Source organism: Cetorhinus maximus, chromosome 23, assembly GCF_964194155.1.
Source record: "Cetorhinus maximus chromosome 23, sCetMax3.hap1.1, whole genome shotgun sequence".
Taxonomy (NCBI): Eukaryota; Metazoa; Chordata; class Chondrichthyes; order Lamniformes; family Cetorhinidae; genus Cetorhinus; species Cetorhinus maximus.
The window spans coordinates 47,961,666-47,980,399 of record NC_135901.1 but is presented as its reverse complement, the minus strand read 5'-3'; the positions used below and the strand labels follow the sequence as shown (position 1 = coordinate 47,980,399).

Genomic DNA, 18,734 nt, shown 5'->3' with positions numbered 1-18,734 from the left:
GGATCTCAGGATTTTACGTCATGACCTTGTGGGAGCACCTTCACTAGACAGTGGGTCAAGGAGAAGGTGGCGCATCATTTCCTGCACAAAGACTAATTGGTGATGCGCAATATAATTAATAGACTTGCTACCAATGCCCATACACCAAGAATGAAAAGCCTGTACAGAAATATTTGTTTCTAAAACAAAACTCCTTTTATATTAGTTGGGGGGGTCGGTGTTTGCTTACTAATTTTAGATTTGATGCGTGACGGCAGGTGGTTGGGGTTGTTTCTTCAACAAACTTATTTCCCAAGAATCTAACAGAAAATGTTTGAAATACTCAGCTGCTCAGGCAACATCTGTGGAGAAAGAGTCAACCTTTCAGGCCTTTGTTAGGGTTAACAACTGGGGGGTACGGGGAAAGAGGGGGAGTGGGATGAACTGGGTTGGTCTTTGAGCTGGTACAGACTTGATAGGCTGAATAACCTCTGTCGGTCCTGTATTCTCGGATCCTGACACTGCTGGACCTTCCACAATCTCCTGTTTTCATGTGGTTCTTGCTGCTGCCGCTCACCCGCATGGGAGGCTGGTCTGTGTATCACTCCATTTACTGAGATTATGTTAAACTAACTGCAGCCCCTCAACCAGCTTCCTCCTTCCTGATCAGACATCGGCTGCTTTTTTCTTTTCTAAGACCACTAACTGTCAAAGCAGTATATACTTAAAAAAAATTCTGTTTATCTGCCACATGGAATCTGACTCATTTTCTCCTCTTCAATTAGTTTTTGGTCTCTCTCTCTTTTATTCTCTCTCTCGATCCATCTATCCCTTTAGCCTATCACTATGTTCCTCCCTCTATGCCATCCAACTCCAAAATCTCCCATAACTAACCGAGGGCTCTCTCTGACCATTTCTACTTCCTGTACAGACACACTCTGACCACACCATTTCTTGCTCATTCACATTTCTGTTCATTTACAGACCTTCACTGACAAGTCACATTGCTGTTCTGTTACAGACTCTCCCTGACAAGTCGCATGAGCTGCTCAGTTACAGACTCTCCCTGACAAGTCGCATTGTTGTTCATTTACAGACCCACCCTGACAAATCACGTTGTTGTTCATTAACAGACCCACCCTGACAAGTCACGTTGCTGTTCATTTACAGACCCACCCTGACAAGTCACATTGCTGTTGAGTTCCAAACCCTCCTTGACAATTCACATTGCTGTTCATTTACAAGTCCCTCACTGACAAGTCACATTGCTGTTCATTAACAGACTCTCCTTCAAACGTCACAATTTCTCCTCCATTTATAGATGTTCTCTGACTGGTTCCAATTTCTTCTCCATTTACAGGCGCTCCATAATCAGTCAAAAATTCCCCTTGATGTTTTGTGAATGGGAACAGTTTAAAGGGAGTAGAGGGCCAGAACAGTAAAGAGATGGGTAAATCAGTAGATTTGAGAGTCCAGTGTCAATAATTTTAGTACCTTTTTAAGAAACACAAGCTGAGCAGATTGTCTGTCCTCTACCGTATATTATATTGATCCATCAATCAGAGTAAATATGCATTTCCCATGTGTCCACAGTCACTTACACGAGGTCAGCCCGCTGGATGGAACCTCGGGCACTCTGAGCTTGATCTCCGGTGCCTCCAGTCCAGACTGCCCCCTTACATCAGTGTCCCCTCACTTTTATAACCTGTGGTGATGCAGCTCTGGCCCCTGAATCTTCTTTGGATTCTCTGCTGGGTTTTGACAGGAAGTGAGGAAAAGACAGCTGGAATTTCTCTAACCTGTGATTTAAAAGGAGACATTCCCTGGTTCCCAGCAGTTACTTTTCTTCAGGAATTTTCTCATTCTCTCTAAACTCCCTTGCCCATTGTTAATTCTGTTATTTATGATAGTTACACAATTATAGGCATAAACATCACACATTATAATCTGATCTATTCTGTTCCTCACTCTGGTTTCAGTTTATATTGTGGTTAATAACAGGCAAACTCTGAACTTTTCCCTGATCTGATTCGAGTTTCCAAAGAGCTGATTCTGTGCAATGGAATGTCTTATCAGTATTGCCGTGGTGACCTGTCTGCATTGAACAGCCTATTTGAGTTTCTAATTCAGACTAAACTTCTCTATCCCATAACACACATTATATCAGAGAATTTACCTCAAAGTATTTTAGCCATGTTACAAGGGGTTCAGATACACGGATCTTTAAGTTTGAAGGGCAAGTTTAAAATGCTGTTTGAACCTGTTACTCCACTTTTCCTTATGAAATTAACTTGTAAATCATTGGTTAAGCTGCATTTAGAATATTGAGTCAAATCCTGGGCATCTTATAACAGGAATGATGTCAGGGCCATGGAGAGGGTGCAGGGGAGATTCACAGATGACACCACGGATGAGAGCCTCCAGCTAAAAAGGGATCCATTCGGCCCATTGAGCCTTTGACAGCTCTTTGGAAGAGCGATCTGAATAGTCACTCCCCTACTGATTCCCCATGGCCCTGTCAATGTTTTCCTTCAAGCATTTCTCCAATTCCATTTTGAAAGATACTGTTGAACCCGCTCCCACCAAACTTTCAGACAGTGTATTCCAGATGATAACAACTGACTGTGGAATGAAATGTTTTCTCATAGTGACCTGTCTGCTGTGAAGATCCTGTTTGAGTTTCTAACTTAATTACAATTTCTCTTTCCCAGGTGGAGAGACTGGAGAAACTGGGGGTCTTTTCATTAGAACTAAGCAAGATGAGAGAAGATGTGAGAAAGGAGTTCAAAACTGGATCAAGGACATAATCCAAAATATTCCAGACACTCCTTGTCCTTCAGGATCTGTGTCCAGGGGGAAACTGATGGTTTTATCTCATCATCATTGAGGTCAACAACTACTGTCAGACTCAAACACTCTCCAATCAAATACAGCACGGATTAGGTACAGAGTAAACCCATCAGCCTGTCCCCCGGATACAGATAGCGAGGGACAGGGAGTATCCGGGACAATGACATTTCTCACTCAGTAAGGTAGAAATTGACCCTGTATCTCTCCCCATTAATCCTGAGCTCCACACAGCTTGAATCCTCCTCCTGTTTCCCTCCCTGTAACAGCACTGAGCTAAAGCCAGCCCATAATGAGCAGGGCTCAGGGAGAATGGTTACTAGGCACTGCAGAGATGTCATAAAGCAGCATCATTCAGCCCAGCTGGTCCTCTCCCTGTCCCTTTAAAGGTAGAAAACTGGGGCATCCTGTCTCCAAACACATCCCACCCTGTTCACATTGAGAATCCCAGGGTGGAAAACTGGGACATCCTGTCTCCAAACACATCCCACCCTGTTCACACTGAGAATCCCAGGGTGGAGAACTGGGACATCCTGTCTCTAAACACATCCCACCCTGTTCACACTGAGAATCCCAGGGTGGAGAACTGGGACATCCTGTCTCCAAACACATCCCACCCTGTTCACACTGAGAATCCCAGTGTTTGGGAGATGACAGCAGGTTCGAACAGTGTGGAGAGGAGAGGGAGGTTGGAGATGAGGCAGTAAGGATGGTGGGGTGAAAGGTTTGTTTTTTGAGGAGGGGGTGATGATGGCAGATTTGAAGGAGAGAGGGACAGTACCTGGAGAGAAAGAACCATTAACAATCTGATTGAACATGGGGTAGTTGGGTGATCAGCAGTTTAGTGGGAATAGAGTCAATGGAGCAGGAGGTGGGTCTCATGGACAAGATGAGCACTAAGGTGGCATGAGGGGAAATGGGGGTGGGGAAACTAAAGAAAGATGTGGGTTCAGGGCTCAGACAAGGGGGGACTTTAAATACAGTTTGTTCTGGTGGGCTAGTGGAAGGGAGGGAAGCAGCAGAGGCAGCTGATCAGATTGTGTCAATCTTAGTGACAAAGAAGCTCCATGAGCTCCTCACACTTGTTGCTGGTGGTGAGGATGGAGGAGACAGGGGAGAGGGAGAGCACTTTAAAAGAAGCTAACTTGTGTGAGAGATAATAACAGTGTGCATTCAACAAAAAGCTGATTTATTTGATTTTTAGCCAGAATATTAACCCCTATATGTGAGTGGAGCTTATTAACTTCAGCAGAAACAGACTCCAATGAATATGATTCAGTTTTGGATGTGATTAACAGCAAAATCCATTCACTGCAGTTACTTGTGAACTCGCTGGTGTCTCAGCAGGTTTGATGACCGAGTGAATCCCTTCCCACACTGGGAGCAGGTGAATGGCCTCTCCCCAGTGTGAACTCGCTGGTGTCTCAGCGGGTTGGATAAGTGAGTGAATCCTTTCCCACACTCAGAGCAGGTGAACGGCCTCTCCCCAGTGTGAATTCGCTGGTGTACAGTGAGTTCAGATGATGTCTTGAACCCAGTCCCACAGTGAGAGCACCTGAACGGTCGGTCGTCAGTGTGAACACGTTGATGGGACATCAGGTTCTTGGAACTTTTAAAACACTTCCCACAGTCTGGGCATTTAAAATGTCTCTCATCATTGTGAACATGTTGATGGGACATCAGTTCACCAGAATGTTTATAGCACTTCCCACAGTCTGGGCATTTAAAAGGTCTCTCATCAGTGTGAACTCGCTGGTGTATCAGCAGGTGAGATGACTGAGTGAATCCTTTCCCACACTCGGAGCAGGTGAACGGCCTCTCCCCAGTGTGAATTCGCTGGTGTAGAATGAGTTGAGATGATCGCCTGAACCCAGTCCCGCAGTGAGAGCACCTGAACGGTCTCTCGTCAGTGTGAACACGTTGATGTGACAGCAGCTCGGACAACTGAGTGAATCCCTTCCCACACTTGGAGCAAGTGAATGGCTTCTCCCCGGTGTGAACTCGATGATGCCTCGTTAGGTTAGAAGACTGAGTGAATCCCTTCCCACACTCAGAGCAGGTGAATGGCCTCTCCCCGGTGTGAAGTCGCTGGTGTCGCATCAGGGTGGATGACTGAGTGAATGTCTTTCCACACTGGGAGCAGGTGAACGGCCTCTCTCCAGTGTGAACTCGCTGGTGTACAATGAGGTCAGATGATTGCCTGAACCCAGTCCCACAGTGAGAGCATCTGAACGGTCTCTCATCGGTGTGAATATGTTGGTGGGACATCAGATTCCCAAAACTTTTATTGCACTTCTCACAGTCTGGGCATGTAAAAGGCCTCTCCCCAGTGTGAACTCGCTGGTGCCTCAGCAGGTGGGATAACTAAGTGAATCCCTACCCACAGGTGAAGCAGGTAAATGGTCTCTCCCCAGTCAGACAGCACCGATAGGTTTCCAGCTCAGAGGGGGATATGAATCCCTTCCCACAGTCTTCACATTTCTGTGCTTTGTCTCCGTTGTGATCACATTTATGTTTTGACAGATCAGATGATCGGCTGAAGCCACATCCACACACAGGACACGTGTATCATTTCCCCCCCACTGTGAACAGTACAACTTCTTTCCATGTTCAAAATCCGATGATATTCAGGTTGTGATAAATTGGGCGACTCCGTCAGATCCTGATGTGATGTTTGGTTTCAGTTTCCCGACTGCAAATCATCCCCTTCTAACACCCTGTGAAATTGATTTAAAACAGAAAAAAGGGAGTGAGACAACCCACAAAATCACAAAGGCAGGTTGTGAAATTGAGCTGAATGAATCTGGGAATTTGTGGGGCCGGCACGAGGAACAAGTGATCATGAAAACTGCTGGATTGTCATAAAAAACCAACTGGTTCACTAATGTCCTTCAGGGAAGGGAACCTGCCACCCGGTCTGGGCTTACATAAGACTCTGGCCTCTATGAGAGCACATAGATAGAGAGAGAGAGAGAGGTATCTAGGAGCAGCAGGGGATGAAGGAGAAACATTTCATATTTCTACAACGCAACCAGAACTTTCCCAAACCTTCAACCTCCTCCCCCTAGAAGGACCAGGGTAGCAGGTGTGTGTGAACACGATCAACTCCAAGTTCCCCTGAGAGTCACACACTGTCCTGACTTGTCTGACATCCAGTACTGGATGAGCAGACATTTCCTCCATTTATGTATTGAGAAGACTGAAGCCATTGTCTTCAGCCCCCACTACAAACTCCACTCCCCAGACACCGACTCCATCCCTCTCCCTGATAACTGTCTGAGACTGAACCATGGTTCACAACCATGGTGAAATATTTCACCCCAAGATGAGCTTCCAACCACATATCCACATCATCACCAAGACCGCCTATTTCCACCTCACTAACATCGCCCGACTCCAGCCCAGTCTCAGCTCATCTGCTGCTGAAACTCTCATCCATTCCTTTGTTACCTCTAGACTTAACTATCCTAACGCACTCCTGGCTGGCCTCCCACATTCAACCGCCCTGTAATCTTGAGGTCATTCAAAACTCTGCTGCCCGTGTGCTTACTCACACCAAGTCTTGTTCACCCATCATCCCTGTGCTCAGTGACCCAGAAAGGTTCCTCATTAGGAAGCAACTAAATTTTACATTTCTCATCCTTGTTTTCCTCCATGGTTGTGATCATCCCTGTCTCTGTAATCTCCTCCAGCCACACACTCCTCCGAGATCTCTAAACTCATCTAATTCCAGCCTCTTGAGCATTCCTGATTTTAATCACTTCACCATTGGTGACCGTGCTTTCATTTGCCAAGGCCACAAGTTCTGGATTTTTGTCCTTGGACTTCTCCACCTCTCCTTCTCCCCTACAAATCATTCCTTAAAACCGACCTCTTTGACTAAGCTTTTGGTCACTTGCCCCAATATCTCCTTATGTGGCTCAGTGTCAAATGTTACTTTGTAACATTTCTGTGAAATGCCTTGTGAAGTTTTATTATGTTAAAGCCCCAGTATAAAAACGAATTATTGTCACTGACTTGGACATATACCGTTGTTCCACCTCATCAATAAGACATTGTAACTCAAAACATGAAGCAGTTTGATGGACAAGTTGTTCTTATTCTGTCAATTAAGATTCCAAAAAGTTGACCCCAATAAAGATGGCCGCCGCGCATGCGCCCTGCCGGGCTTTGCCCCCAATAAAGATGGCGGCCGTTAACCCTGGGCCTGAAAGTGGGAGAAACCTCGGCGTAAACGAAGGGGACGGTCCAGAGTTTACCATAAGTTCTTTCTCTGGGTTTGCCGTTTACACAACATGTTTACGAAGCCAACCCGCCCACCGGCCTGATCCATCGCTCCCTTCTCCCCACCATTTTATCCACTCACCGATTGCGGAACTAAGAAAGAAGCGTCTCTTCATCGCCATTACTCACACTGCGCATGCTTCACTCCCAGATCGGTCCCGCCCCTCATTCACTCCGATTGGTTGGAGGACCAACCGCTCCTGCTCGGTCCTCTATTCCCGCCCCCTCTTCCTATTGGTCCGGAGCTGCCGTCAATCAGCCGGGCATTGTGACGGTTTCAGATGGTGAGAGCGGCCACAGACTCAGCCTGACTTGCTGATTCTTGGCAGCATTTTCTGTTTGGGAATTAGAGCTAGAGATGGATGGTCAGTTCCCCTCTGTCCGGGGGGGATTCACACTCATTTCCCTAGTGCACTGATTATCACCTTTACTTTACATGAGAAAGTCCCCGGTTCAATCCCGGCTGGAAACTTTGTGTTTACAATTGTTACTGAGGAGGAATTAACAGTGAGTTTAGTTTCATGTCGAACAGGGGGACAGTTATTGTCTCATTATTTAAAAACTCCTTCTTCACCTTTAAACAGGGAACGGTAATTCAGGGAAAACTGATCCACTGTGACCCTGAAACAAGATACTGCAGATGCTGGAAATCCGACCTCAAAACAGAAAATGTGGGAAACATTCAGCGGGTCAAACAGCTTCTGTGGAGATGGAAACAGAGTGAATGTTTCAGATCCCTGGCTTTTTATAGAAAATGGAAGAATTTAGAGATGTAATAGTTTACAAACAAGTACAGAGTCAGGGGAAAGAAGAGGAAAGAACAAATGGTCTTGTGATGGGATGGAAGGCTAGAGTGATTAAATGAGAAAGGGGATGATGATACAACATTGGGTGATAATGAGACAAGTAAATAAACTAATGGGACAAGAGGAGAAACAAAAGACAGGTCCAGAGGAGGGATAAATGGCAACAGCAGAACCGACTGTCTGAAAAAAATGGGAGTGGTGGCAATGATCTGAAATTGTTGAAACGAAGCTTGAGTCTTGGAGGTTGGGAAGTGTCTAATAAAAGATGAGCTGCTGTTTCCCGAGCTTCCACTGAGCTTCATTGGAACAGTGCAGGAGGCTGAGGACAGAGAGTTCAGACCAAAAGTGATTCCTAGAATTAAAACAGTAAATGAGCAGAAGCTCAGGATCACACTTGCAGACTGAATGGTGATTTTCCACAAAACAGTCACCCAATCGGGAATTAGTCTCCTCAGTGTAGAGGGGATCACATTGTGAGCAGTGAAAACACAATACTGAATAGCAAGAAGTACAAGTAAATCACTGTGTCATCTGGAAAGTGTGTTTGGGGCCCTGGAATGTGGGAAGGGAGGAGGTGACAATGAATCTGTTTCAATAAGTCTGTAACAGAGCAGTGCACTGTCATTCTGCTGTACCTTTCATTTTAAAGGGAATTTTCAGATATTTTTTCTCACGATGTGCTTGGATTATGGACGAGAATGTTTTCACTCTTCTCCATTGATCTTAAGAAAGACTCGGTCTGTAAGATACGGTTACTGTGAGACTGATAATGGATCATTTTTATATCTAAGTTCAGTGAGATCTGATCACTTACTGAGTGAGTCAATCTGTAAAATTGTAACTCAAATAGTCACAGTTACTGCAGGTGATTCTCCGGCTACAATGAGATCGATAAGAAAGGAATCAGGAGCGTGCAGTCCCACCCAGCTGGACACCAGTGGAGAGGCATTGGAGGAGGATGGTTTGGTCAATGGTGTCAAAGACTGTGGACAGGCAGAGAAAGAAATGAGGGAGAGTTTGTGTGATCAACAGTTTAGTGGGAATAGGGTTGAGGGAGCAGGAGGTGGGTCTCATGTACAAGATGAGCACTGAGGGGAAATGGGAGAGAAACTGGATAAAGATGTGGGTTCAGGGCTCAGACAAAGGGAAGCTTTAGAGATAGTTTGTCCCGATGGGCTAGTGGAAGGGAGGGAAGCAGCAGAGGCAGCTGATCGGATTGTCTCAAGCTTAGTGACATAGAAGCTCCATGAGCTCCTCACACTTGGAGGTGAAGGTGGAAGAGACAGGGGAGAGGGAGAGCCCTTCAAAAGGAACTAACTTGTGTCAGAGATATTGAAAAGATTCATCACACTGTGTTAAACACCAAGCAGATTGATTTGAATTTTATCCAGAATATTAACACCTATAACTGGGCTGGAGTTCATTAAAATCAACAAAAACAAACCCCAATGAATATGGTTCAGTCCTGGATGTGATTAACAGCAAAATCCCATTCACTGTGGTTACTTGTGAACTCGCTGGTGTGTTATCACGTGGGATAACTGACTGAAACTTTTCCCACACTCAGAGCAAGTGAATGGATTCTCCCCAGTGTGAACTCGCTGGTGGGTCTGCAGGCTCGATAACTGAGTGAATCCCTTCCCACACTCGGAGCAGGTGAACGGCCTCTGCCTAGTGTGAATTCGCTGGAGGTCAGTGAGGTCATTTGATCACTTGAACCCAGTCCCACAGTGAGAGCACCTGAACGGTCTCTCATCAGTGTGAACACGTTGATGGTACAGCAGGTCCCCAGAACTTTTAAAGCCCTTCCTGCAGTCTGGGCATTTAAAAGGTCTCTCGTCAGTGTGAACTTGTTGGTGTCTCAGCAGGGTGGATAACTCAGTGAATCCTGTCCCACACTTGGAGCACGTGAATGGTCTCTCTCCAGTGTGAACCCGCTGGTGTGTCAGCAGGTTGGATGACTGATTAAATCCCTTCCCACACTGGGAGCAGGTGAACAGCCTCTCCCCAGTGTGAGTGCGCTGGTGTTCAGTGAGTTGAGGTGATCGTATGAACCCAGTTCCACACTGAGAGCACCTGAACGGTCTCTCATCAGTGTGAACACGTTGATGGGACATCAGTTCCCCAGAACTTTTAAAGCCCTTCCCACAGTCCAGACATTTGAAAGATCTCTCCCCTGTGTGAACTCGCTGGTGTCTCTGCAGGTTGGGTGACTGAGTGAACCCCTCCCCACACTCAGAGCAGGTGAATGGCCTCTCCCCAGTGTGAACTCGCTAGTGTGTCAGGAGGTGGTGTAACTGAATGAATCCCTTCCCACACTCGGAGCAGGTGAATGGTCTCTCCCCAGTGTGACTGCGCCAATGAGTTTCCAGCTGAACTGGGTAATTAAATCCCTTCCCACAATCCCCACATTTCCACTGCTTCTCTGCTTTGTGATGGCATTTATTTTCCGACAGGTCAGATGATCGGCTGAAGCCTCGTCCACACACAGGACATGTGTACAGTTGCTCACCACTGTGAACGGTGCTTTTTCCTTCCATGTTCAAAATCTGATAATGTTCAGGTTACGATAAATTGGGCGACTCGACTCCGTCAGATCCTGATGTGATGTTTGGTTTGAGTTTCCAAACTACAAATTCTCTCCTTCTGATACCCTGTGAAATTGACTTAAAACAGAAAAAAGGGAGTGTGAGAGAACCCACAAAAACACAAAGGCAGGTTGTGAAATTGAGCTGAATGAATCTGGGAATTTGTGGGGCTGGCACTAGGAAAAAGTGACCATGAAAACTGCTGGATTGTCATAAAAACCCAACTGGTTCACTAATGTCCTTCAGGGAAGGGAACCTGTCATGCTGCCTGGGTCTATACAAAATTCTGGCCTCTATTGGAGCAGAGAGAGAGAGAGAGAGAGAGATGGGAGATGCAGGTGGTAAGCAAGATTTTGTATCACTGCAACTTGACCAGAACTTTGATGGAATCTCCCAAACCATCAAACTCCTCCACCTAGAAGGACCAGGGTAACAGGTGTATGTGAACACCATCACTTCCAAGTTCCCCTCCAAGTCACACACCGTCCTGACTTGTCTGACATCCAGTACTGGATGAGGAGAAATTTCCTCCATTTAAAAATTGGGAAGACCGAAGTCATTGTCTTCAGTCCCCGCGACAAACTCCACTCCCTTGACACCGACTCCATCCCTCTCCCTGACAACTGTCTGAGACTGAACCAGACTGTTCACAACCATGGTGAAATATTTCACCCCAAGATGAGCTTCCAAACAAAAATCCACATCTTCACCAAGACCGTCTATTTTCACTAGTAACATCGCCGACTCAGCCCTCGTCTCAGCTCATCTGCCTTTTGAGGAAGAGAGTTCCAAAGATTCACTACCCTCTGAGAGAAAAACATTCCCCTCATCTCTGTCTTAAATGGGCGCCTCCTTATTTTTAAACAGTGACCCCTCATTCTGAATTCTCCCACAAGAGGAAAGTTCCTCGCCACAACAACCCTGTCAAGAGCCCTCAGGATCTTAAAGGTTTGATTCAAGTCATATCTTCCCCTTCTAAACTCCAGCGATACAAGCCTAACCTGTCCAATCTTTCCTCATAACACAATCCGCCCATTCCTTGTATTATTCTAGTAACCTTTTTCTCAGCTGCATCTAACAAATTTACATGTTTCCTGAAATAAGGAGACCAATACTGTACACAGTTCTCCAGATGTAGTCTCACCTGTGCCCTATACAACTGAAGCATAACCTCCTTACTTTTGTTCTCAATTCCCCTCACAACAAATGATAACATTCTATTAGCTTTCCTAATTACCCATTGTACCTGCATACTAACCTTTTTTGATTCATGCACTAGGATACCCAGATCCCCCTGAATCTCAGAGCTCTGCAATCTCTCACTATTTAGATATTTTTTTTTTATTCTTCCTGCCAAGATGAACAATTTCACATTTGCCTACATTATACTCCATTTGCCAGATCGTTGCCACTCACTTAACCTATCTATGACCCTTTGTAGCCTCCTCATGTCCTCTTCACAACTTACTTTCCTATCTATCTTTGTGTCATCAGCAAATTTAGCAACCATACCCTTGGTCCCTTCATCCAAGTCATTTATATAAACTGTAAAAAGTTGAGGCTCCAGCACTAATCCCAGTGGCACACCATTCGTTACATCCCGCCAACCTGAAAAACACCCATTTATGCCAACTCTGTTTCCTGTTAGTGAGCCCATCTTCTACCCATGCCAATATGTTACCCAACACCATGAGCTTTTATTTTCCACGATAACCTTTGAGGTGGAACCTTATCAAATGCCTTCTGGAAATCTAAGTGCAGCACATCCAGCGATGCCCCTTTATCCACAGCACATGTGACTCCTTCAAAGCACTCCAATAAATTGGTTAAACATTATTTTCCTTTCACAAAACCATATTGACTCTGCCTGATTACCTTTAACTTTTCTTCATGCTCTGCCACAATGTCTTTAATAATAGCTTCTAACATTTTTCCTATGACAGACGTTAAGCTAACTGGTCTGTAATTTCCTGCTTTATGTCTCCCTCTCTTTTTGAATAAAGGAGTTACATTTGCTAATTTCCAATCTAATGGAACCTCCCTGAGTCTAGGGAATTATAATAAATTGAAACCAATGCATCAACTATGTCACTAGCCACTTCTTTTAAGACCCTAGGATGAAGTCCATCAGGAACCAGGGACTTGTCAGCCCACAGCTTCAACAATTTGCTCAGTACCACTTTACTGGTGATTGTCATTTTCTTGAGTTCCTCCCTCCCTTCCAGGTCCCGATTTACAGCTATTTTTTGGGATGTTACTTTGATCCTATTTTCTGAAGACCAATGTAAATACCTGTTTAATTCATCTGCCAACTCCTTATTTTCCATTATTAATTTGCAGACTCACTTTCTATGGGACCCATGTTCACTTTCATAACTCTTTTCATTTTTCAATGTCTATAGAACTTCTTTTCTTATCTTACTAACTGCCTTTATCTTTCTAGCTGGCTTTCACTCATACTCTAATTTTCCCATCGTTATTAATCCCTTCATCATCCTTTGCAGTTTTAAAATATTCTCACTAATCTTCTGACCTGCCATCCATCTTTGCGCAATTATATGATTTTCCTTTAAGTTTGATATTATCTTTAACTTTCTGAGTTAACTACACGTGAGGGTCGTCGCCTTGAAATTTTTCTCTCTTGTTTGAATGTATCTATTTATTCTGTGTATTCTGAAATATCCCCTCAAATGTCTGCCACTGCATCTCCATTGGCCCATCCCCTTACCTAATTTGCCAGTTCACTTTCGCTAGCACTATTGGAAAAACTTTCCAGGTCAGGCGGTATCCATGGAGAGTGAAACAAAGTGTTAATGTTTCTGGATGTGCAGAATGAATTACGGGGAATAAAGATGGTGCAAAATCTGATGGGCAATATAAGCTCAGAAGTGGAAGAGAAATGGACTATAGCACAGGAAAAACAATTCCTGACTATGAACGAAACTGTGGGAAGATAAAGCTGGGAAGCCAGAAGCACATGGTCGGGGGATGGGCATCGGTGGACACCTCATTGAGACAGTCAGCAGAAGTAACAGTAAAATCCTAAACAGAGCTAAACTACACGCAGTATTAGAGACAGAGGAAGTTAGACAATATTATAGAGGTGATCAGGGAGGGCAGAGGCGAAACAGAGCAATGGATGAACATGGGTTCAGATCCACAGGAAAGGACTCACACCAGCCCCAGAGCAATGGAACCTCTCACAGAAACAGAGCACAGAACTAAAATCTCGAAATTGTAGATGAATGGTATTTTGAAATACTCACCTCTGAAACAATTTCACCATTTTTAAATTTAAACTATCCTGCTGGAGCCTGCAGCTGGAAAGATATCATAAGTACTGGAGTCAGAGAAAAATCTCCCAGTTGAGGAAATACCTGGAGAGCGGGATGATGTCACAGTGTAATTGTCGATGTGTGATGAATGTCACAGACACAGAACATCTGGGTCTGTGCAAACCAGTGATCACCACACATTATGAAGGATGTGAGGTTCCTGAGGTTTATATGAGCCAGTTAAAGGCAGTTTCCATAAACTAATCGTAAAAAGATGCTGGGACACATTTTAAAGATTTTGGGCAAGATCTTCCGGAGAGATATGAGGAAGAAATTTTACACAGTGAGTGCTAATGACCTAGAACTTATTGCTTACACTCAGAGGCCGATAATATCCAGATCCTGATGAATCGAGTGATTCTATCAGACTTTGAGGTGATGTTTGGTTTGAATTTCCCATCTGCAAAACCTCATCTTCTAGCATCCTATAAATAGAGTACTCAAAATCCATTCCTGTCAGTCTAGGGTAGAAATTGAGAAAAAGAACATTTCTCTTGGTTTGAGTTTGCTGTGTGTAAATCCTCCCCTTCTAACCCCCTGTAAAAGGAGTTTCCAAAAACCATCCCTGTCAGTCCAGGATAGAAATTCGCAACAAAAACGAAAATACCTGGAAAAACTCAGCAGGCCTGGCAGCATCTGCGGAGAGGAACACAGTTAACGTTTTGAGTCCGAATGACCCTTCAACTGTTGACTCCTGTCTCCCCTTAGGCCTCTGTCACTCTCGGTGTATATATCTGTGTGTGTTCCTCTGCGATTGTCAATGTGGTTCAGTTCCCTGAGGGGTGAAAGCGTTTTTAAAATCACAAATTTTATTTACATTAGTTGTGCAACTTCATGTTAGAAAGTTGCAGAGAGAAGCAGCAGCGTAAAAGATAAAAGAGGAGATTGGCCCTTTCTATGTGTGTCTTACAACAACAACTTATATTTATAAAGCACGTTTAACGTAATGAAACGTCACAAGGCGTTCCTCAAGATCATTATATAATAAAGTGTGACACCGAGCCACATATCAGGACTAAAAGCTCCGTCAAAGGTGGAAGGTTTAAGAACTATCTTAAAGGGGGAAAGCATCAATTTCATGTTCCAGCTAACAGCAATGGTTCTACTCATTGGTTAAGAAGTCACTTGTCAACCTGAACAGACCATTTGGTCGGAGCAAGTTGTCTCTGGTGGAAAAGATCTGAAATGAAATAAAAAACATGTAAACAGTAGCGTCCATAAGTCAAATTTGAAGCCTTATTGGTAGCTTCCCTCGTGGCACAGTGACTATGATTCGGCACTTTCATTGGACCAACAGCAATTAGGTTGGAGGTTTTTGGAAATTGAAAGTTGCACATGAGCAGCTTGTGGGACTATTTCACCTCACTGTCAATTTCATGTTACAGCTCAAAGCAATCATTGTTTTCATTGGCTGAATAAGTCGTTTTTTGTTGAATCTGAATCTCAACTGACATGAAAAAAAAGGGCAAAAGCTGTAGATAAGCCAAACCGAAAGTGCGTTGGACAGCTAGTATGGTGGTCTAGTGGTTAGAATTCGACGCTCTCATGATTCAATTCCCAGTCAGGGAATGAAAATCTGTTGATCTTGTGAAGTTGTTAAAACGATTTCTTGGAAACATTTAACAGACCCACCGGAATCAGTGGAGTGAGGGTTGAAGCTTTGCATCAGCTGCAAATCTTACACTTGAGAACAAATACAGTGAAAAGCTTTAGAAAGTTGGTGTGACTTTTATTTGTGACTCACTAACTTGGGTATTCTGTAAATGCTGCTTGGAGGTTTAGTGACCGGGATATAATCTACCTGCGTTTCCCTGAGCTTGTGCTTGGTGTATTGGAAGGTTTGGCCCGGGTTGATTTTCTGCTTTTCCCTGTCTCACTCACTGTGGAGCTAAGGAAGAGAGATTAGTTGATGGCTTTGTTTGAATCCAATAATTTCCTAGATTTCTAAAGGGTTCGATGAAGCTATTTAGTAGGTTCAAATCTTTTCTCATTATATGTGTTTGTGTGTTTGCTTTTTGTGTGGGAGTTCACTGGATAACAGTAGATCTGGCACCATTTTGGGGATATTATTTTGCAGCCCAAGTACCCGGTGACAATGCGGAACTGTGTGATAATGAATACAGATGGAGGGAAAACAGTAACAACTTCGCCTCTGGATGGTCTTGAATCACTAACCTTTCAATAAACAGGCAAACACGCTGACCAATTGCGCCACAGAGACTTATAAAAGGTCAGCCTACATGGTATCCCAACCAGGGTGAAGGTGAGTCAAATCTTCAGGTTGCCGCTACCGATGACTATCACTCTCTATCAGTTTTATTCTTTCAAAATAAAGGGTGGGGCACTCATTGTGGATACATGGAAACAGTCTGATCCCACCCACTGCTGACACATCCATGTCACCGGGAACCAACTCTCCTACAACCGATGCCGTCTCCCTTAAAGCCTTCCCATATATTGTCTTTTACCAAATATTCTGATTGTCCCGAAGCTGATATTAGGTTTCAATTCCTGATGTGCAGTAACGAGAATCCTTTCAATGTCTCAGATCAGTTAATTTCACTGATAACATCAGAGTCAATGTTCCAACGCCTTAAAGAAGGGAAAGATGCCTTGACTGTCTCTGGTTAGTCGGGCATTTCACCCTTCATTTTCCTCGGATTCCATTCCTCAAAGGGATTTTCTTTTTCTTCTTGAGTTCCCTGACTACACCTGGCAGCACCTTTGGATTGAGAGGCAAAATTAACAATTCGGATGCAGTGCAGTTCTGATGAAAGGTTACAGGCCTGAAATGAAAAGTATGTTTCTCTCTCCACAGACGGTAACAGATTTGCTGAGAATTCCAATATTTTCTGTTCTTATTTGAGATAGCCAGCACCTGCAGTATTTTGCGTTGCTTAGTGCAAACTCCTTAGTGAAACATATAAGATCCTGAGGGGACTTGACAGGGTTAATGTGGAGAGGATGTTGCCTCTTGTGGGAGAATCTAGAACTAGGGACTGCTGTTTAAAAATAAGGGGTCACCCATTTAAAATGGAGCTGAAGCTAAGTTTTTTTTCTCTCAGAGGGCCGTGAGTCTTTGGAACTCCCTTCCTGAAAAGATTGTGGAAGAAAAGTCTTTGAATATTTTTAAAACAGAGGTGGATATATTCTTGGTAAGCAAGGGGGTGATACATTATCGGGGATAGGCACGATATAGATTTCGGGTTACTTTCAGATCAGCCATGATCTTATTGAATGGCGGAGCAGGCTTGAGGGGCCGAATGGCCTACTCCTGCTCCTTGTTGTTATGGACGAACCCAGTACCAGCAGATTTTGAGATCCATGTCTGAGCTGAAAACAAATAGGTAAACTCAAACTGTAAACAGACCATTACCAGCTGGAAATGGAAAGGGATTCACTCATCATCTCTTTTACCAATACAGCAACACAGTCTCACTGGTGCGAGGCCGTTCAGATACTTCATGAGTACAAAGGGCTTTATTCAGTTTGCCCACATGCTAATACTCCAACTTGAAAAGTTCAAAGAGTTTGATCCACAGTCAGGGCATTGCTACTGGCAAGAGGCATTTAATGTTCCATATTTGGCAGCGAAAAAAAGGCACCAGCTCAACCCAACTGCTGAGACTCCAGTGAGTTCAGGTCTAGCTGTAGGGCTTTGTTCTGCTGTTCATTCTGTCCAGGAAAGAATTATGGTGGAGACCAGACCAATTTGGTCACTGCATCGATTAATTCAAGAATTTTATATCTTGCCCCCTTGGCATCGTATTCTGATTACAGGACATATGTTTCTGTTGCATATTATCACCTTTGAATGGTGGGGTAGTCACCCAGCATTCACTGCGGGCAGAATGTGCCCTATCCTCATTACAGCAGCCCACTGAACATGCGCATTACCCTGTGCGTGCGTGTGTGTGTGTGTGTGTGTGTGTGTGTGTGTGTTTAGAGCATGCGCCTTACGTCTGTTTCACGAGCATGCGCAGTGCCGGTCTGTGAGTGAAGCTGCTCAGAGCGAATGAGGGAATGTCGAGTGGAGCAAACTAACAGAGTTAGTGGGTGTGTGAGGAGGAATGGAGCCAGCAGAGTGGGCAGGGAGGCTTCATAAAGACACAGTGCAGGCCATAGACTCCAAAGAACAAGGTACCGGTCTTGTGTTTGCAGAGAACGGGCCGAAGAAGTGTGGAATCCTCCCTTCGCCAGGCCCGGGGTACCGGCCGCCATTTTTATAGGGGGCAATGTGCAGCATGGCGCATGCGCGGTCATCCGCCCGTGTAGCAGGAGGAGAGGATATTGTGCATTTCTATCCTGGACTGACAGGGATGGATTTTGGAAATTCCTTTTACAGGGGAGAAGGGGAGGATTTACACACAGCAAACTCAAACCAAGAGAAACGTTTGGCCTTTCAGAATTTCTGTCCTGGACTGACAGTGATGGATCTTGTAACTCTATTTACAGGATGTTACAAGAGGAGGGGAGACGAGAAACTCAAACCAAACATCACATCAAAATCTGAAAGTCACTTGATTCATCAGGATCTGAATATCATCAGCCTTTGAATGTAAGCATTGAGTTCCAGGTCACTGCCAGTCACTGGGTAAAAAATCTCTCCCTCACATCCCGCTTGTGGATCTTGCCTAAAATCTTAAATCTCTGTCCCTTAATCCTGTCATAATCAGCTAATGGGAAAAGCTTTCATTTAACTATCCTACCCATACCTTTCATAATCTTGTACAACTCTATCAAATTTCTCCTCAATCTCCTTTACACCAAAGGGGAAAACCCCAGTTTCTCGAACCTAACCTTACAATTAAAATCCCTCACCCCTCGAACCATTCTGGCAAATCTGCTCTGCAGCCTCTCAAGGACCCTCCCACCCTTCATGAAGTGTGTTGATC

At 44.5% G+C, this 18,734-nt stretch overlaps 1 protein-coding gene and 1 long non-coding RNA gene across 2 annotated transcripts in view; both read right to left on the bottom strand.

Annotated features, from left to right (window-relative positions):
- LOC144698301 (uncharacterized) overlaps positions 1–18,734 on the bottom strand; it is a 290,571-nt gene that overhangs the window by 74,890 nt on the left and 196,947 nt on the right. The gene's annotated exons all lie outside the window — the stretch shown is intronic.
- The window catches only part of LOC144698533 (uncharacterized), a 41,386-nt gene continuing 26,650 nt past the window's right edge, over positions 3,999–18,734 (bottom strand). Inside the window, exon 6 of the mRNA XM_078570468.1 lies at positions 3,999–5,148. Within this exon, the coding sequence (XP_078426594.1) occupies positions 4,144–5,148 (1,005 nt within the window). The 3' untranslated portion in view covers positions 3,999–4,143. The remainder of the gene's footprint in view (positions 5,149–18,734) is intronic.